Source organism: Sinocyclocheilus anshuiensis, unplaced genomic scaffold (assembly GCF_001515605.1).
Source record: "Sinocyclocheilus anshuiensis isolate Anshui unplaced genomic scaffold, SAMN03320099.WGS_v1.1 scaffold44, whole genome shotgun sequence".
Lineage (NCBI taxonomy): Eukaryota > Metazoa > Chordata > Actinopteri > Cypriniformes > Cyprinidae > Sinocyclocheilus > Sinocyclocheilus anshuiensis.
This window is the reverse complement of record NW_015555746.1, coordinates 1,443,308-1,464,707: the sequence shown is the minus strand read 5'-3', so window position 1 is coordinate 1,464,707 and position 21,400 is coordinate 1,443,308. Positions and strand designations below refer to the sequence as shown.

The 21,400-nt window shown below is 38.6% G+C and overlaps 2 protein-coding genes across 4 annotated transcripts; both read right to left on the bottom strand.

The window, feature by feature from the left end:
• Positions 1-1,601: 1,601 nt before the first annotated feature.
• On the bottom strand, positions 1,602-3,884 carry pfdn5 (prefoldin 5). Its single transcript, XM_016467060.1, has 6 exons — positions 3,704-3,884; positions 2,984-3,086; positions 2,832-2,863; positions 2,601-2,675; positions 2,418-2,523; positions 1,602-2,333 (listed from the first exon to the last, which is right to left on the bottom strand). Exons 1-6 carry the CDS (start codon positions 3,767-3,769, stop codon positions 2,254-2,256), a joined length of 462 nt encoding a protein of 153 aa, XP_016322546.1. The 5' UTR covers positions 3,770-3,884; the 3' UTR covers positions 1,602-2,253.
• A 991-nt stretch (positions 3,885-4,875) lies between these two features.
• LOC107673592 (separin-like) lies at positions 4,876-20,624 on the bottom strand. Of its 3 annotated transcripts, none has more exons than XM_016467231.1 (32): positions 20,441-20,624; positions 20,036-20,145; positions 19,240-19,545; positions 17,580-18,308; positions 17,404-17,493; positions 17,198-17,309; positions 16,494-16,621; positions 16,041-16,234; positions 15,705-15,947; positions 15,445-15,589; positions 15,120-15,285; positions 14,883-15,019; positions 14,644-14,778; positions 14,451-14,567; positions 14,161-14,329; positions 13,207-13,335; positions 12,960-13,116; positions 12,645-12,754; positions 11,113-12,320; positions 10,612-11,014; positions 10,395-10,520; positions 9,749-9,962; positions 9,474-9,667; positions 8,952-9,079; positions 8,699-8,821; positions 8,461-8,604; positions 8,208-8,372; positions 8,027-8,131; positions 5,971-6,086; positions 5,794-5,877; positions 5,530-5,694; positions 4,876-5,440 (listed from the first exon to the last, which is right to left on the bottom strand). In XM_016467231.1, exons 2-32 carry the CDS (start codon positions 20,114-20,116, stop codon positions 5,239-5,241), a joined length of 6,525 nt encoding a protein of 2,174 aa, XP_016322717.1. In that variant the 5' UTR covers positions 20,117-20,145; positions 20,441-20,624; the 3' UTR covers positions 4,876-5,238. The 3 variants fall into 3 exon arrangements, with proteins under 3 accessions (XP_016322717.1, XP_016322715.1, XP_016322716.1); XM_016467229.1 differs by having other exon boundaries at positions 20,036-20,142; XM_016467230.1 differs by having other exon boundaries at positions 20,036-20,130.
• Positions 20,625-21,400: the final 776 nt, after the last annotated feature.

The window sequence follows — 21,400 nt, the reverse complement described above, 5'->3', positions numbered from 1 at the left end:
TCTAGAAATGAGAGAAAATTTAAAGTTGACTATACACTACCAGTCAACAGTTTTTGAACAGTAAGATTTTTAATCTCTTCTGTTCACTAAGCCTGCATTTATTTGATCCAACGTACAGCAAAACAGTACAATTTTGAAATATTTTTACTAGGCTATTTCAAATAACTATTTTCTATTTGAATATATTTTAAAATGTAATTTATTCCTGTGATGCAAAGCTAGATTTTCAGCAGTCATTTCTCCAGTCTTTAGTGTCACATGATCATTCAGAAATCATTCTAATATGCTTATTTGGTGCTTAGTTATTATTAATAATGGTTCTTCTTATTATTAATGTTAAAACAGTTTCTGCTGCTTAATATTTTGTGGAACCTTTTGTGGAAGAAGAGTGTTTATTTGAAATGAAATATTTTGTAATGTTATATATATGTTTTACTGTCATTTACGATGTGATACGAGATTTTAAAAGGGAGAAAAAAAAAGTTTGGCAAAAGGCGGGATCGAACCCGGGACGATCGCGTCAAAAAGTCAAGGACACACACTTATCCATCTGCGCCACTGGAGCTGATGTATTACAGCCACTTTTCATTGCAATTCATACAATACATTTCAACTGAGCTACTTTAATACCATCTCCAAACTTTCTACCAGGACTCTGCTGTTCTTCGGCTGGTTCTTCCTGTATACGTTGATTGACAGATGTCTCGTCCAGTCAGCTGTGAGTAATCCCAAACCAATGGCGCTGTCTCAAACTATACCTACCTCTTCCGGTTTGTCTGATTTGTCGTTGTGTTTTCTGACTTGTTAATTTGTTTTCGGGTTTGTCGTTGTGTTTTCTGACTTATTTTGTTTTCGAATTTGTCATTGTGTTTTCTGACTTGTTATAATGTTTTCTGAATTGTTGTTGTACTTTCTGAATTGTTATTTTGTTTTTTAGACTTGCATTTGCGTTTGTAATTTGTTATTTTGTTTTCAGAATTGTGATCTGCTTTGCACTTCTCGGCCACCGTACTTTTGACTAATTGATTGCATATTTGCTGAATAAAAGCATTACATTTACATTTAGTCATTTAGCATACGCTTTAATCCAAAATGACTTCCAAATGAGGACAATAGAAGCAATCAAAACCAACAAAAGAGCAATGTAAATGTAAACACACACATACCCCAAAGATTTGAATGGTAGTACATCATGGTGTCTGCTTAAATATTAAGCAGCGCAACTGTTTTCAACATTGATAATAAGTAATGCTTTTTGAGCAGCAAATCAGCATATTAGAATGATTTTTGAAGGATCATGTGACATTGAAGACTGGAATAATGGCTGCTGAAAATTCAGCTTTGTATCACAGGAATAAATTGCATTTTAAAATATATTACAATAGAAAACAGTCACTTGTAATAATATTTCACAATACTAGTGTTTTATTTTATTTTGAGCACCTAAATGCAGCCTTGGTGAGCATAAGAGACTTCATTAAAATATTTAAAGATTGTAATTGTTTGAAAACTTTCAACAAGTTCTGCATGTGAGATATACACACACATCATAAGTCTAGATAATTGTCTTCAGAGGTCTACACAGAACAAGTACATTTACATAAATGTAACAAATGATGTAGTGTCAGGTTTTAAATGTCAACTTTTAATTTTTTTTCAGCATGGGTGGACAATTATACATAAACATTTCACAGTAGCCATAACATTTCTGCTCTCTGTAACATGGACTAGTAACTCATCTGCTTGGGACAACAAATCAAACTATTTCTTTTATTGTTTTGACACATGAAAATACTAGTAATGAAATGCAGATACTTGTACATTTCTGTAAATTCACTTTTAGAAAAGCAAGAACTTTTTCTTTAGCCGATTTCAGATGTAAATATTTGCATTCAAAATATTTGATGTATAAAAAAAATCCACGGCAAATGTTTGCCACAAAGCTATGTTGTGCCACAAAGTAAATCTCCTCCAAAGACATTAATCCCAGTGCTGGGAGGCTTTGTGGATACAGCCAGGCTGTGCCCAATGCTTCATTTGTTCACTAAACATGAGAGTGAAAACATGCAACAGAAGAATTGATTAGTTGTTTGATGCAGGCAAAGTGCTGGATGTCCTTCTCCTCCCGAGGAGATGTGAACATATTGACATCAGAGCAGTGGTTCTCCGTTTCAAGGGTTCAGAATGGATCCATCTGAAAGTTAAACGCTCAGGATCTCCCCAGAATTTTTTGCCATGCTTCTTGGAACCGTTTTAGGCTTTAGTGGTGCCAGACTGTGATGCCTGTTGGCTGTGCAGCTGCTGAAGCTTCATATTCATGACTTCCACAACAGCTGTTGGAGGCAGATGAAACTTGTATTAAATGCATTTATGATTTGTGCAGGGGTTTTGTAAAATATAAAAGTAAGTGAAATCACCTTGTTTCATAGCATGTTTTTCTTGAAGGGCAGGCTGAATTTTCTCAATTTGTTTTGTAAGGAAGTCGATTTTGCGCTTAAAGAACTCTTTGCCATCCTTGACATTCTGAAAAGACAAAAAAAGTGACATTTATTTGTAAATGCTTTCAAACTATTATAGAGATATGCAAAATCTTGGCTCACCTTCTCCACAAAATAACCTGTTCCGACATCCACTAAGACATGATCCACATCATTCAGTTTTCCAGGCACATACATCTGCAATGTATGTTAAGGGAACATCTTATCTGAGATTAATACAAATGAATTACATAAACACCAAACTGGGGGACTTTTTGAGGGTCTGATGATGGATTGATACTTTCTGAGACAACATTAATCAATCATCACTCAGCTGAGCTGTTGAAAGGATACAGAACTGGTGAGTGGGACGAGGAGTTCTTTTCCTGAGGGGGAAAAAGTTAAATTAATTCAGTGAACAGATTAGATTTTGCTAAAGATGTAACAGTGGAATAAATAAATTTATTTAAAATGAGCATCATATAAAGTATAGCAGTAATACTCACCTTCATTGCTTTTGTTAAGTACATTCAAACTGTCTTTGGCCTCCACATATTTAGTTTGGACGACTTTCAACTGGCCTATGGATGATGACAGGAACTCTGTTTCCTAGAAAACAAATTCATGTCATTTTGTTTGTTAACATGGCTTCGATAAATTGCAGTTTACTAGGGAAAAAAACAGAAAGAACGTTTATTCTGTGCAGATTTGTCCCATCCTAGCAAAACAAAAATAAAAAAATTTAATTACAAATATTTCTGTATTTATACTAAAAATACACAAGAAATAATTTTGCTCATATATAAATGTTTAAAGGAAAAGTTCAGCCAAATATTTATTCCAAATGTTTAACTCTGTCATAATTTACTTAAGGTAAGGCAGAATGTTTTGATACAACTGATTGACAGTCACCATTCAGTTTCATTCCATACTATGCAAATGAATGGTGACTGTGGCTGTCATTCTGCATCTCATTTTGGGTTTCATGGAAGTCGTACGGATTTATAAGAACAAGAATGTTTGTATATAATGACAGAATATTGAAATGTGGCTGAAGTATCGGTTTAATGGTGAATTACAGAGCACAGCCAGCAGCACGCGTACAGACAGCATGACAGCATGACAGCCGCTGCGTGAAATTCACTAAACCACGGACTGATTAAATCAGCGCATATTGCCATACAAAATGAAATGAGGAAATTTGTTACATTTATAACACAATTTACCTGATCAAGCTGAGTTTTCAGACCTTCTAATTGCGGAAGAGACAATTCAGTTAGATTCACCGCCATGTTGACAATAGAATCCACTTAAGTCTGACGTCACGTGTCACCGCTTCCGTGTCCAAACGCTCTATCAGATACCACGAGAAAACAACAAAAGGTGCTAATATACACTCACAATGTGATATAATACTACCAAAAAAAATTATAATCCTAACTTTTAACTACATACCGAAATCCCAGATAGCAAGACAATGAAAATATAAATATAAATAAATAAATATACAAATTATTTGTGTTTGGAACGCTGTGAGCTTGGCGACTGTAGTATAGACCGTAAGTTTGAAAACGTTTAGCTTAAATGTTTAATATGAATAAACAGTGCTCATACACGGCTGCTGAGGTAGTATTCTCAAGTGAAGCGAGTTGAGGCTTGGACCCGGAAACTTACGTCACCACTTAACAACAGAATAGAGGAAAGCTTCCGGGTCAACCGGACACAACTGGAAGGAATCATTCAACAATATTTTAAAAACGAATGCAAAAAATAATAATTCAAATACTCTGTAAAGCTCACAAAAAATCTTGATGGCTTTTTGTCTTTAATAATGTCAGTTAAAATACTGGATTCACCCCGTAACACCATACAATGCATCAAGTATTTTACTTTTATGCACATGGTATTTTGCCAAAATTATATCTAGATTTTACAACAAAAGTAATGTGGTTTTTAAATACACTTATTTATGGAAGCCCAAAATGTAACGAGAGGTGAATCAAAGAACCCAAGGTAAATAATTGAAAAAGATAAATTAGTTAAAAAATCGAATTAATCTTCCAATTAATATTTTTCTTTTCGCACACCCATCACTGGGCCTGCTTCTGCACACATATCAGAGAAACATCTGAGGCATGTCAGAATTTTAGATCCCCCATGTCTTCTAAATCCACAGTCCTTGACTTTCTGAAGACACAGTCTTCATTGTTTATGGTTGTTGCTGCTGGAACAGCCTGTCAGTTTTTCTATTAACACTTGCCCTGTTAATGCCGTTTCCCCCCATATGTTCTCTTTAATTCTTAAATGTAGTTCCTTCATGTCCACCATGTCAAGTTGAAATAACCACCACTCTCAAAAACATGCTATAAAATCACTTTATTTTGAAGCAGTTTGGCATTTGATATAACTTTAAAAAAAAAAAAAAAACTAGAAAGAACTTACACATCAAAAACAAATGGGACTTAAAATACGTAAAACATCTTGAGGTAACTAAATCAGCAACTGCAACCACACAACATGGCAGAAATCAAATGAGGCCTTTAAAATGGCAAAACACTTTGAGCTTGTGGCATAGGCACAGGTTAGATTTAGTCCTAGATTTTCTAGATTCATTTTCATGTAGGCAGAGCTTATTCTTTGCATTGTAAACAAGCCCCGAGATTGGTTATATTATACCTTAAATAACAGACAGCTGCCTTTACACATTAAAAAATTCACTATATTAGCTGTGAATAATAAAAGTTCAAATTTAAAATCTGGGCTAGTGAATATACGCAGGCAAACCATATGCAATGGGCGCAGCACCAATTATATGTTTTAAATGTGTGGCGTTACGCGATTGGGTTAAATGCTGAAGAAGGGAGGAGCCAGAACCAGCAGAGAGCCAGGATTGGAGCAGAGCCGATGTGAAACGATCTAAATCACGATCCGTCACGTCCCACAGGTTACCAAGCACTAACGGGCTGGGGAAGAGACAAAGAAATATGTTCAATGATAAAGCAGTGCATTCTACACACAATGTTTCTGTACAGTACATGGATGGGTACTTTACCATCCTGCGGTCAAGTAGCTGAGAATGATTCCTGTTCCCTCCTGGTGGCCAAGTACACTGAGAGCAGCACTACTGCAGCCAAACAGAAGAGCTACTGCCTGCACAGGCCCTTTCAAAACCCTCTGAGCATCCAGAAAGCGGGCTCCTGCGCCATGTCCTATGTAACTACATAGACGTACAAAGACATTGTCAGACTCAAATCACTTTATATTTCATCTGTGCTTTATTAAATAAATAATGGCAACTCTTTGCAGTTTCACTCACATGTAGAGGTCTTTGGTGGTCACAGCCTCTTGTAGTTTGTCTGGGTCTGGAGCAGTTCCACAAACCCCCTGCCACGCTCGCTCACTGGCCAATCACAGACAGAGATGACAAATTGGAACCAGGACCAGTTACATAACTGTGGTCTTCAGTGTGTTAGAGCACATTTTGTGAACTTACTTAGTAAACCATTCTTTAAAGCGATTCTCAGTGTCGGGCAGATTTCTATCTGGGTTAAGCACATAGTAAACTTTCTTAGGGTTCACGCCACACGACAAAACACAACTTGAATCCATCTGAGGAAAGACAAACAATTCACATTCAAGAAACGGTTCACCCTAAATATAATAAAAGTTCTAAATTAAATGAGGGTGAGTAAATTCTAACAGAATATAATGTATTTGTCTTTTAATGGAATTGAATGGGGGACTGCTGAGCTTCAAAGACAAGAAAAAAAATATTCAAAAATTGTTCATAGTTCATTTAGGCTTTTGGGTTACTGCTCCATGACCAACAAAAGTTTATGATTCCTACACGTTTCCTTTATCATACTTGGGCCTGTCACGATAACAACTTTTTGTTGTGCGATATATTGCCCCAGAAATAATTGCGATAAGCGATATTATTGTCATTTTAAAGACCATTTTATGCCACTGAATCATAATGTAACGGCATAATAATGCAAGAAGGCTACACACTTCCAAATGACAACAAACTTTTAATTTTTAAGAATATTTAGATCATGGAAATTAAGTATCAAAATATTAGATACCTTAAAAAACCTGAATAAATGGTAAATACACTTTTTCTAACAAAAAGTGCAAAGTAACAACTAGAAAAAAAGAAAAATGCACAAAGAACTTGTATGGAGATTTTTCCATCTACAGATTTTTCCCTGACCTTCTTTTCTCTGTAAATTAAGGGTTCACACTATTGCTGAAAAACACAATCACTACTCAGCAGTCAGATGTCCGTACGCACAAAGGCGCATATCCCTAAACAAGGCCATATCTGCAGATTAAACTTTTTTTGTAGAAGCATTTTTTAAATTTGAACTAGCACCTCATGACTACACCACATTATGTACGAGAAGCTGCAAAAGACACAGTCGCAAGTGAAATGTACAAAACATGGTGACATACATTTTTAAGTAAATATAATGGGTGATATATTGAGCCCCCAAAAATTATTGAGGTCATGTACATATATTGCGCGATAAGTCAATATATTGATTATTGCGACAGGCCTAATCATACTAACAACTTTTATGAATTTAAGCCTAAATACAACTACCAGAAGTAAAAAGCTAAAGTTAGGCTACAAATAAACTACGGTCGCATGACTTAATCACCAACACAAAGCATCTTTCAGTCTTTAAGATCTACAAGTTGGAAAGTTAGAATAGTCTGCAAGACTGCGAGTTTCCAACACATGTAAAAGCTTTTCAAAAATCCTGAGTGGGGTATTGCTGATTTATTTTATGTTGTAAAATAAAATGTAAAAAATATTGAGCTTGTGTTAACCACAGACCTTATTTCAGGCATTGAACCAAAAACCCCAAGCATAAAAAAGTCAGAACAATGAACCCTTTGACTCGCTGCTATAGCACTACAGTATATAGAAATAGATTTTAAATTAACTTATGCCATAGCTCTCAAATTTCATTTGTGTTCTGAAGTTTTTGACATCAAATATTATTGGTTATCACAAATATAAAAAAAATAAAAAAAACAGCAATTCTGCTAAATATGAAAGTGAAAGTGAAGTGAAAGTGATGTGACATGTTGCCAAGTATGGTGACCCATACTTGGAATTAGTGCTCTGCATTTAACCCATCCAAAGTGCACACACACAGCAGTGAACACACACACACACCGTGAACACACACCCGGAGCAGTGGGCAGCCATTTATGCTGCGGCGCCCGGGGAGCAGCTGGGGGTTCGGTGCCTTGCTCAAGGGCACCTCAGTCATGGTATTGAAGGCGGGAAAGAGCGCTGTACATTCACTCCCCCCTACAATCCCTGCTGGTACGAGACTCGAACTCGCAACCTTTGGTTTTTTTTTTTGTAATATAAATTTTATTTTATGTTGTAAAAAAAATAACTCAGGAGTAGAGTTCGAGTTTTTATATATCCTTTGTGTTCCATGGAAGCTAAAGATTTAGAATGATGAATGATTGGTGAACTACAAGTAATATTCTGCACATATTGTGCTTGTACTAAGTTGGGTATATACCTCTTTCAGATGACCGTGTCCAAGCACTGCATGTAATGAGGGCATGCGAGTGACAGAACGAGACTTCAGACAAGCAATGTTCTCCCAAGGCAACCTCTGCAGGAACTGTAGAAACACAAAATATTCAATATATTGACTTGGCTCAAAAAATGTAATTGCCTTGCAGATTAATGACGTGTACCTTGTCTAAGATGAGAACTGTATGTCCCTTTGGCTCCTCCCTTCCACTCAGTTCAGTCATACCACCCTGCAGAAGCCTCAGGAAGTCCTTGTCCTGCTGACCCATCCCCTCCACGAGGCACTGCAGGTCTGGCAGGGACAGGAGTGGAGATGCTGAGAGAACCATCTTCAGAAAAAAAGTAGTATCGAGAAGGTGTTACAGGTGGGAACATGCGACGATCAAACAAATACAGGTGCAAAGAGGTGCCACATACCTTAAGAATGTCCTGCGTGATCTTTGTTCCTTTCAGTGCCTTTTGGAAGCACTTCACCTGAACTTCAAGCTCAGGGTCAGAGGACAAAGGCAGGAGTAGAGTTCGCCACACCCTTAAAGCCTCTTCCATCTCTTCTAACATTTTCTGATGGACAAATAAAGACAGCCTCACATTGAGTACCCAACATCCTTCCTTCTACATTAATCATTTTCTAATTGTCAAAGACCATATGTCTCACCTCCACACGAGCATCCAAAGCCTTTCTTCCTTCCCACCACTGCGATTTCTCAGCCACTGTGCTCACTTCCTTTTGCCCCTTCAACACTCTATCCATTTCTTCCAACAGCACAGCAACAGAGCGCTAAAAATAAAGACAAATTGTTTGTGCAAACATCTCCCCAATGTGAAAAGAGGACCTTAATGTTTTAAATGTGTTGCATTAGGTAATAAACCAAAGCAGTGAAAACATCAGCACACAAGTATATCTGTACCTTTCTGTCTGCAGTAGGGATTCGAACAGTGATTGGGGTAGAGCCACGCTCCAGTCGGGTCAGAAGAATAGTGCTGCCAATTTCATCAGGATACACACCCGTGAGCGACAGCATGCACACTGTTATTCCTAGAGTAAAAGTACATCATTTTAAATGGTTGGTTGTTTGGTGTTTTAAACCCATGCCAGCATCTTTGGCTATTTTTATGGTAAGTAACAAGCTGAGAGAGTATAAAAGAGCAATTTAAAAACCTGTATGAATGGGGAACTATCAGGTTTTTAAAATTTGCCTTAGATAAAAGCAAGTACGGATTCAGAGCTTTTTCAAGAATGCTTGCAGAGTAATAGAATTTCCTTAAACCAGCACTATTTCATCAAAATTAAATCATTCTGTATCATTCTTACAACACATATAAACAGGGCCAAAAATTGCCTTACATTTTCTTACCACCATGAAACTATTTTGCAAACGTTTTATTACAAACCGTGCCATTCAGTGGGTCATTTTCAGCACGGCTTTTACCTGCTGGCAGATCTTTCAGCTGCTGCGTGAACTGCTGACAGTGTGTTTGTGGGAACTGTGTTGGGTGTGAGGAGGTGAAGGAAAAGATCTGCTCCAGCGCAGAGAGTTTCTGAGACTGTGTTGCCCCAGACGTTTCCTCCAGACTCAGAGCACCAAGACCTTCTGCTACATCATTACATGATTTCTTTAGCTTCCTACAGAGATAGACAGAGAAGATAGTTCTATGTGACTATTTTTCTGTCAACATGTCTGCATTTCATGCTAAACTGACATACCTGAACTGGCTAACCACATGACGGGTCATGTGGTGGCGAGTGGACACACCCAGCGACTGTGCATGTAGCATTGCAGTAGTGATGGGATCCGTCTGGCCGAGTGACTGAGCGAGCAGTGAGCAGATGTGGGGAAAAAGAGAGGGAGGTGGGAAATGGTGGAGGAGGAGCCATGAGGAACGCAGGTACGACTGGACTGCCTCTACTGACAGGTCAGCTAGATATGACATAAAACAAATACATTTATATACATATATAGTAATCAAGACACTCAACTTTGACAGCCCTAAATAGCAAGCACTGAAAAACACCCTAACACCCATTCAGTTTTTTTTTCTACATTTTTGCTTATGCTCACCAAGGCTGCATTTATGTGATCAAAAATACAGTAAATATAATAAAATTGTAAAATATTATTACAATTGTGCTGCTTAATATTTTTGTGGAAACCATGATACATTTATTTCAGCATTCTTTGATGACTACAAGGCTCAAAAGAACAGCATTTACTTAAAATAGATATCTTTTGTAACATTATGTCTTTGTTGTCACTCTTGATAAATTTCATGCATCCTTGCTGAATGAAAGTATTCAATATTTTTTTTACTGACCCCCTTAACTTTTAAAAAGTAGTGCAGACAGTATCTACCTAGGGGTGTAGATGCATGTGGTAGGGTTGTGTGAGATCCATTTCTTCTAAGCTCACTGAAACACTCTCGTCCAACATCTGCAGCCAGATCTCTCCTCAAGACCTCACAATCAGCATCTGGACTGCCTAGAACCACATATACACACAATTAATTTAGCCCAATGAGAATTAGTCAAATGAGCAATAAAACTATATCAGTTTTGTTCTACAAACACACCCGTGTCATTTATCTCTGTGTCAGACCCTCTGAGCTCCTCCAGGCTGATATTCAAAAGAACCTCATCATCCTCTTTAATCATCCTCATCCTCTCAGGTTCCTCTGTGGCCTCTGAACTTTGACTCTTTTTTGGTCGCCCTCTGCGTGTGCGTGTCTGGGAGGATAAGCCAGTTTCTTCCTCAGGAGAGAGGCAGCTGGTAGAGGAGAGGGCTGTGCTTTTCTTAGTGGTCCGTGTGCGTCTGGGAGGTTCTGGTTCTACAGTGGGGTTCACTAGGTCACTAGGAATGGAGTTCAGGGCTGGTTTCAGGATGCGAGATGTTTTGGAGATGGAGGCATTCTTCTTTTTTTCGGACTTTTCCACTACAGGTGCAGCTTCAGTGTCACTTTCATCACTGAACTCGACCTAAGTGAGAGAGCAGATGTAATGAATTCACTAATCATTTATGACATGAAGATGTCTTCTAAAATTGTCTCAGGAAGTCAAAAACCAATGGGCCAAACCTTGAAGCGAGAGCGCTTGGTTCGTTTAGGCGCAGCTGGCACAATCACAGGTTTCTCTTCTGCAGGAGAAGAATCTTTGTACACTTCGAACGACCCCTTTGGGCCGGTTTTTGACTTCGCAATTCCACGATGGCTGGCAGATGGGTGTAATGAGTGTGTAAAGTTGACAGAAATTTCAGGGACCTCATTAGTGAAGTCAAAGGCTCTTAAGTCACCAATGCCAGAGCTAGTGGAGACAGATTTGGGCCGAGATGTCCTTGTTGCTTTGGGTGTTTTGAAAACCATGGAAGATTTTGTGATGTTAATTTTGGGCACCAAGTCCTTAGGTTTCTTAGGAACTACAGAGGACTCTTTGGTTTTCCTGCTTTCCTGCTCTGCAGATGCACTCTTCATGTCATGGCGGCATTTAGCACCTGTCTCTGGAGGAGTTGTGTCAGAAACGGGGCTCTTGGATCGATGCTTTGATTCAGTTTTGGGTTTAATCTTCGGTGGATTCCAACCCCATACAGAAGAAAACAGTTCTTCAGGGGCACACTGTTTCTTCATGGCCAATGCCAAACAGCAGGCCACAGCTTTAGCCCCCAGCAGAGCAGCTCTGATGGGTCCAAGCTCTGGTGTCAGTGCCTCTTTGGGCGTCACTACCTCCAATCCTGCCCCTATCTCCTCCCACAGGACTGTAGCCTTTCCTTTGTCTCCTGTACTAAGGAGCTGAAGCACAGCGCCCAAATGCACTTTGCCTTGTTCCACCTTCAGCAGCGACAGACATAATCCAGTTGACTTTTTAGAGGACATAAGTGCTGCCAAACTGTTTTGGAGCTTAGCTGCAACACTACGGCAGCGTTTCCTGGCATATTGGCGTAGTCGGCGAGAATGCTCAGGGTCTGTCTGGAGGTCTGCCTGTAATAGTGCCCAGTGGATACTGACTCGAGCCACACTGAGCTCACTGCAGCAGGGACAGGAGCAGGAGTCTGCGTGGGTCAGACACGAAAGCACATGCTGGCGTTTGGGCTTCAGAGGGGGAGATGCTCCTTGGCTTCCTAATCGAGACATGGTCTCCACAGGCTCCTTGAGAAGGGCGCGAGAGCTGAGGATTCCACTCAGATCATCATCTTCCTCAGGGGTGTGACCAGAGGAAGAAGGGGCAGCTGGCCGACCTTTGCGTGGTTTTATTTTAACCTCAGATTTCTGTTGCCGTCCCTGGCCAAAATCTATAAGCAGGGGAGATGAAAGCATAATAAATACTTTTTTTTTAATTACTGCCTATAAGTCTAATTACATAAATACATTTCTATTATTTATAAAGAAATTATTATTTTTTTAAATTTCAAAAATTAATGAATTAAAAAAAAAATCATCCAATAAAACACATTTCTATTATATACATAACCCTAAAATAATGCTTTCTGTTCCACCTTGCATATAAAAAAAAAATCACAAATAATGGCTAGAGAGGGTTCAAGGGGTCTTGTCTTGGTAATTCTGGGTGGACCTTTCACAGGAAAGAATGAGAATGTCTCTGATCACATCTTTACCTGTGCAGAGATCAAGTAAGTTTCTAACTTGATCCAGATCTAAACTACTAGCTTCATTTGCACCCTTCATCAACTCCAGTTCTGCTTTCAACACCAACAGCTCAGCACAGCTATAAAACAAAATAACACACGATTACAAATACACAAACAATTTGTCTGGTATCCCAGGAGTACAATCAAACCTACTTGTGGCTTAAAAGAAAAAGCATTATTTGGTTCGTGTTGTTGCCCCTCAATGTCAGAAACACATGTTTGGATTTGACCTGTCACACACATTCTGCCTCTCACATTCTCAGATATGGAGTATGTACTCACTGGCTGAGTGTCTGCAGTTTGGTGGCCAGTTTGAGAGCCTCTAGACACTGAGCTTTAGCTTCATGAACAGCCCCACTGCTGCTCCTCACGGTCACCATCCTTTCAGAGGACACTAGCACCTCACTCAGCAACAGCCACTTAAATACAACACTGTCTCCTACAGAGAGAAAACACACCAAGTTGAAAATAACCAAGAATAATTTTTAGGTAGTCAAATCTGCTTAGAAACGGTTACAGCGTGGTGTACCTTGATCTACAAAGTGTGTGTCTGTGTTTGGTCCAGGGGCGCCGTAAAACCCATTGCCCAGCAACATCATCACCAGGCTGCACAAAAGCTTTAACCCTTCATATTGAGCCGTGTCTGGAGTCTTCAGACCTACAACACACACAATTTATAAATGTACTCCCGCATAGTATTAGGGTAAGTGATGTGACTAGTTTTCTGTCCATACTTAAGTTGTTCAAAAACACATTCACTACCATTCAAGTTTGGGATCAGTAATATTTTTTTCAGATATTAACACTTATGCAGCAAGAACACATTATAAAAGATTTCAGTTTCAAATGAATGGCAGTTCTTTTAAACCTTATATTCAAAGAATCCTGAATTTTTTTTTATGAAAGTAAGCATAACTGTTTTCAACACAAGAATATGAAATATTACTTGTGCACCAAATCAGCATATTAGAATGATTTCTGAAGGCTCATGTTACCCTGAAGACTAGAGTAATGGCTGCTGAAAATTCAGATTTGCCATCACAATAATAAATTGCACTTTAAAATATAAACATTATAATAATTGTAATAATGTAATAATACATTGTAAGAATTTCACAATGTTACTGTTTTTAACATTTATAATCAAATAAATACAGCCATTGTGACACTTTTCAAAGTATTTTTTGAAAAGCTATATTAAATTGCAATATTATTGTTTTTACTGTCTTTTTGGTCAAATAAATGGAGCTGTGATGAGCAAGACAGGAATTTTTTTGACCCCAGACAAAGCCCAAAATGAATTTAAATTAATTCAAGAAATAGGAAAATGTTATATTTCCTTTTTTAAAAATCAAGCAACTTTTTTCCCTAGCTCTAATGAAAGTTCATGCAAGATAATGTGTGAGCTGACACATGACATGAGATATAACTGTTTTGTTTGTGGTACCTAAATGTGTAATGTGTAAATTATATGAGAGCTAACCATGCTGAGTGATGCTCTGACGTAGCTGTGAGTCCAAAGTCTCTGTGTCCAGACTCAAGTATTCACTAGCTGTTTGCAGTGTTCGTGCCCTGAGCAGGTACCAGCTCTTAGAATGATGCTGAGCAGACTCCTTTATCACCTCCATCAGGCAGCACACACCACGCTCCACCTGAGAGAGAGAGATTAGTGCTACTGTGAGCAAGTATACAAATACAGTATAAAGGACAAGAGTCTACTCCTGAATTAAATTGACTAACTGGTCCACAAAATGTTATATGAACAAGCATTACCTGTCCTAAAGCATAGTGTATCTGTGCTTTCTGCAGCATAGCAAGCATGGATATAACAGATGTGCCCTCAGAGCTCGGGACAGAGGTCAAACTCTGCTCTGCTTTTTCTAACTCCACCTGAAACATGCAGACAAAGTTCTGGTGTGAACAACATGTTAAGAGCACAGAGGTACAGTGTAAACAATTCATTCACCTGTGCAAGCTGAGGAGAGCCCAGATACAGCAAAATCCTGGCAGATTGGCAAAAGGCATTTGCACTATTCTGGGCATCGCCGAGGCTACGGAAAAGGGCAGTAGCGAGCTGATATCCCTCCAGAGCTTGCAGGTGCTAGGAGAGACGATCATTAATCAATATCAGTCTCAAATACTTCTCTCTTGGGTATGAGTTTGAGTAAACTGATGTTACATAGAGATGTGGGTGTGTAGTCTTACTTTGCCCATAAGAGTGTAGAGGGCAGCCATCAATGTCATGGAAGAAGCAGTGAGTTTAGGGTCTCTAACTGCAGGCACAGACCCCTTGAGCAGACTCCGCCACAGAGACAAACATCTGTCCAAAGGCTCACTCAGCTCTGACACACACATGATTCAACCGCATTAAATTATCCCATAAAGCAGTGCTTCTCAAATCTCTTCTGGTGTCTGAATTCTACGTTTGAGTGTATGACTTACTGCTTTGAGCTAGTAGATTGAAGCATAGTCCATCATAGACTAACTGGCTCTCTTGTGATTTCTGTTTGTCTTCATACTCCAGATCATTAGTGGGAACAGGATCCATATTCATCTCCATTTTATTCTCCTCCTGCACTGCACGCAATCGCTTCTCTGTGTCCACAGCCTGTGACATGCCAAATGAAAATAAATTGACTTTTTTCCAGTATGTACATTATGGTTCAAAAGTTTGGGGTCAGTAAAATTGTTAAATATCTTTGAACATTTTGCTTTGAAAATAGAATCTATAGATTCTATCTATAATGTACACTGTGAAGCTACTGACCTCCTGCAGGTTGGTCTCAAGAGTACAGATGTAGAGCCACAGGGAGGCGTGTGCCTTCTCATCCATCAACCTATCGGCATTCTCTGCTGTCTCTGGCTCCGAATCCAGCAACCTCAATGCCTCATGGGTGAAGTCAACTGCTGAGCTGATTACCAAGAACAAAAAGATCTTAAGTCCTTCATGTTTATATCGGATTCAAATAAGAGAAAAGCAGAAAAAGTATTTAAAACAAATATGGTCCTGTGGTCATGTTTACCCACCAGTCAGTCTGTTGGCTGAAGTCCTGATAGCACACAACCTGTGCCATCTCACACAGATAAGTTGCCCGTCTCAGTGTGTGTGGGGTTTCTTCATGGCAGATATCCAAGAGGTCACAGAGTGTGTTGTAGCGCTCCTGGGCTGTGTCTCCAGTCTGCTCTTTATACAAACGCAACTCCTCTTCTGACAAACACATCATCACCTTCTCATCCGCTATTGCTTCTCCCAACCCATCCCTCAGAGTCCTGACCCCAAAAAAAGCCCATAATCAGCACATTCAATCACACTTAAACAATAGTACATCAGAAACCCTTTTCAATTGGCTTAGTTTAAGCTACCTTAGACGTGTGTCATCCTCTCCTGCTCGGGCAGCATCACACTTGGTTTTGACCCACAGCGAGACAGGTTCTGCGAAATGATCCAAAATCTGTGTTCCCAAAACCTGAATCCAGCGCACAATCCAATCTAGAGCCCGCTCCAGCTGACCCCCACGCCGGCTACACTGCACTGTCAGCATGAAACAGCGGTTGACCTGAAACATCCACATAATACATCTACAGCTGAGAGGCTTATATTGACATTTACGCATTTAACTGAATGTACAACTTATATTTATATAGAATATATATTCAAATATTCATAATAGATCAGAGCAGACAACACACATACAAGGTACTTGACTTGAAGGGCCAAATGAGTCACAAAATGTCACAATATTATATTGCTCATTTTTATTTGTTGCTAATCCCAAACAAAGTTAACAAATGACCAGAGGAAACTGTAGTTCTTACCCTATCCACAGGAAGAGAGGGTGGGCAGTCCTTACACAGCTCCTGACACACAATCACAGCCAAACCAAAGGCTCCCTCATACAGCTTCCTGTTAAACAGCTCATACACCACATTATTCACTGCACACACTAGAAGAAAAAAGCAAAGACAAATTCATATAGAATTAATTTTATGCATGTGCACTCACTACTGTTTACAACTTTGGGGTCTGTAAGATTTTTTGTAAAAGAAATTAATATTTTGATTCAGCAAGGACACACTAAATTGATCAAAAGTGACAAAAACTTTTACATTGTTACAAAAATGTCTTTCAAATAAATGCTGTTCTTATAAACTTTCTATTAATAAAAGAATCCTAAAAGAAAAGTATCAATTTCCACAAAAAAATAAGCAGCACAACTGTTTTCAACCAAATCAGTATATCAGAATGATTTCTGAAGGATCATGTGACACTGATGCAATGGCTGCTTAACATTTTAAAATATATTAAAATAGAAAACTGTTATTTTAAAATTGTAATCATATTTCACAAGACTTCAGTTTTACTGTATTTTATCAAATAAATGCAACCTTGGTGAGCATGAGACTTCATGCTTTATTTGAAATAAATCTTACAGACCCTAAACTTTTGAAAGATATCTACAATGGCTTCAAACATAGGTCATCCAATAAGATTTCAGCATGCAGACTTCAGGCAGATGTACCTGCTTTAAGTAAGAAATTGTCATTGTTGAGTGTCCGCAGTTCAGCAAGCATCCGTCCTGCTGTCGTCTGGCAGTACAACAGCACTCTGTCCAGAGCATCGACCGCAGACACCTTTGGATGCAAATGTTAAATGAAGGATATGAATGTGAAACATCTAGCTGATCATAAAACTTAATCATGGTCTCAAGACAGTTTAGCATATTACCTGAGATGCATGAAGACTATCGTATGTGATAATGAAGCCCTGGTAAAAACTGAAACAAAGCGAGTACTGCACCTGCTGTGAAAATGAGTCCTGGAACACAAACACAAGCTTTAAAATAAAATTCATATTCAATAATACTCATTACTGAGTACCAGCGAATTATTATATAAACTTACTTTTTGCTGTGTGAGCAGAAGTTCCTGATATTCTTCCAAAAATGATAAGCAAGCCAGCAATGTAGTTACGTCCATGCCTTTACACTGACCAGCTTCCATCGCCCAAACCACCAGCTGACAAGCCTCTAATAGGGCATGAGACTCTGCGGCCGACATGGAACGGGGCAGCCCCCTGAGGGAATGTGCACTTTCAGTGAAAGCCTTGCTGCATTCACCTCCCAAGCTTAACGCACTCTGCAGCTGCACTGCATGATCTGCAAGGCTCAAAGCCGAACGCAGACCCACGTGTCTATCAACACCCTCCAAAGCACCACTTAACAGTCCAACAGCCTCGGCTGAAAACAGACTCTTGCAGAGCAGTTTACAAACCTTAAACACCACCTCACACTGCACTGCTAGTGAGAGACATGTCAGTGCAGAGTCCTGCGGATTGATTAAAGGGCTGAAGAACAGTTCTCGTAGTTCAGAGGACAGAAAACTCACATCGTCATGAGTAAAACCACCACAAGATCGTTCATATTCTACAACTGCTTCTTCTACAAACAGAGGAACTTTAGATGGAAAAGAGGCCGAGCTGGACCCCTGTTCTAGGAGTTTGAAAGTTAAAGCTTGCAGCTGACAGTGAAGCCTGTCCCGCGGAAGGAGGGTGGAACCACTCGCTCTGTTGGACTGGAGACTGTTCCACAGCACTGCGAAGCAATTCCGCACCAGAACATGGAAGTCATCTGTCTGTTGACAAAAAACAAAAATATGAAGTTTACAGAAAGCACCTTGACATATGGACACATTTTATTACATTCAAAAGAAATCAAACTGTCTCCAAGCTACCCACAATTTTTGATCAAGTCTGAAAAAAAAAACACAATTTTAAAATGTTTTGACCATAGTTTTTATCGTTAACTAAAACTAAAATATTAGAAACATTTAATATTTTAACATACATCTAATTTAATTAAAATAAAGCTGAAATAAAATAAACTATAAATATTGGATGAAAATTACAAAGAAAATAAAAAATGTAGTCTTGAAATTTAGAAATGCAGGAAATTTGTTTTAGAATTTTTTTAACTGGCTCGAAATAACGACAATTAACTAAAATTGTACTAAAATTGTAATAAAATAAAGTGAAACAGAAGGAAAATACACAATTATGTAATACAAGTTTGAAAACACAAGGGTTGAATGACTATTTATCAACTCTAGGTTAACGTTACTGAATTAAAGGTATATTTCATGATCATCAGCTATGCGGGTCTTGTACACTTTGACATTTTTTATCATTAACTAAAACTAAAATATTAGAAACATTTTTGTTAATTAAAAAAGAAAGCTGAAAAAAAACAAACTATAAATACTGGATGAAAATTACATAGAAAATAAGAAATTTTGTCTTGCCAAATAACTAAAATAAGTTCATGCTGACACACTAAAATTAGCTTGAAATAAATACAATAAACGAAAATTGAACTAAAGCTGAAAGAAAATAAAGTGAAACCCAAATAGTAATATTAAAACTAAAAAAGAAAAATATTATCAAAACAGAATAAAATTGCCAAAAGAAAATATAAAAAAAGGCTAATTCAAAATAATAAAAACTATAATGGAATATAAATAACACTGGTCATGACCTTGGGAAAAACTGTCATCAAGCACACTCTACCTCTGCAGACAAACGCTTTAGTCTTCTATACATAAGTTGGCCCAATCGACAAGCAGGGCTGTGAGCTCCAAGGCTGGTGACTTTCTGTAGGATGTGGAACACTATTTTTTCAAGATAAAATGGGTTGCTCTGCATTCCTGACTCCTCGAGCGATTCAAAAGCTTGGACGGCCAGTTCCACCAACTCCACTATCTTCTCCTGATGGGCAGGGTCCAGAGTCCCACTGCCCAGTCGCTGGTTACAAGCCCGGATGATACGATCGCACATTGTGCGACCATATGGACCAAAGCCATCATCCACATGTGTCTGCAACAAAAGAAAATAAGAAAATAAACCCAGGCTTTAGCTTATTGGAAACTGTTCCCAATACCCCTCCTCTTCTCCATATACACGACATCACTGGGTCCCATCATACAAAATCACTTTCCAGAACATTCTCGTTCACCATTCCTGGCTGGTGGAACTTCCTGGCTTCTTCCCACCCCTATCCGGAAATCTGAATCCCTGACAATTTTCAAGCGACAGCTGAAAACTCATCTCTTTCGAAGCTAGACTTCATCATCATAAAAAAAAAAAAATTATATCTCTTTATTTATTCCTTCTCTTTCTAGCTTGTACTTATTTGAACAATGTCTAGAAACTTGGTATTACAGGCACTTCCTGTATCTGTTTGCCTCTTTAAGAAGAATCGCTTTATGTATCCCCCAATTGTAAGTCGCTTTGGATAAAAGCGTCTGCAAAATGACTAAATGTAAATGTAATCACATGCAACAGCTACACAGAAAACAATTTTTACCTTCAGCTCTTCGTGAAGAACTACAGTGTCCTTTACACATGATAACTGCTGGACGTACTCCTCTGTTCTCAAGCACTTCATTATCACTGTTGTGACTGTAAAACAAACTGCTTGTTAAACGACAAGCATTTCAGATATTAGACGATTTAGTGACATGACATATACATACACACAAACATATAACGTTCCAGACAAAATACTCAATTATGTAATACAAGTTTGAAAATATAAGGTCTGGATGAAAATCTACTCTGAATTAACGTTACTTCATTAAAAGTATATTCCATGATCATCAACTATGCTGTCTTGTACACTTTGACATTTAAGTATAAACTAGCATGTTAGCTAGCTACGTTACCTTAGGCCAGCGTTAACCCACAATCCGTGTAAACAAATCAAACAAACCTGTTAGCCTGCCACCACGCTAGGTTAACCGGTCAAATATGTAGGAACAGCGATACTATTTTAGTGTTGTGAATTGCGTTCATGTATGTCTCTAATTAATGTGGTTAAATAAAGGTAAAATTTGTTATTATATCCACTCGCACTTCGCCCTTATTTGAATGACAGCAGCGGTACGCAGAGTGATGTCGCTCACTTGTTTAAAATACCGCAAAGCCTATCGGGAAACTGCAGACGTCCCGGAAGTGGAGCTAATTTACCATGGGTACTGTAGTTTTTGGAATTCTAGTCGTGAGCCGTTGTGATGAATTTAAAGGTGCAATGTGTAATATTTACAACGATCTATTGACAGAAATGCAATATAATATACATAACTATGTTTTCAGATGTGTATAAAGACCTTACTTAATTAACCGTTATGTTTTTATTACCTTAGATTGAGCCATTTCTATCTACATACACCACGGGTCCCCTTACATGGAAGTCGCCAGCATGTTTCTACAGTAGCCCTAAACGGACAAACTGCTCTACAGAGCGTGTTTCGTCACTTTGTTGTTCTTGCTAATAAAACACCGACACAATGATGAACAAGTCAGGAATGTTCACCTTTCCTGGATTAAGTTTGGAGCGGTGAGGTACGAGGATGTGTGCACATACGCACATAAGGAAAGAGAGAGCGCGAGTGTCACACACACACGCACGCACGCTCAAAAAGTGGCAAAGTTTTTTTTGTTTGTTTTTTTTTAAATGCGTGATTTTGAACGGATCTAAACAATGGCAGGAGGCTTAAAAGTATAGACGTGATATCAGCTAAATTTAATTATTGTACTAAATCGCAGAAAAGTAGGCTACAGTACATACTTTAGACTGCTATTCTTCACTCTGTGAAGTAACGTGAGGGAGGAAACTAGTTGACGTTAGCTAGTTAATTAGCCATGTTATCTGCCTCGGTAGCAAGCCAAA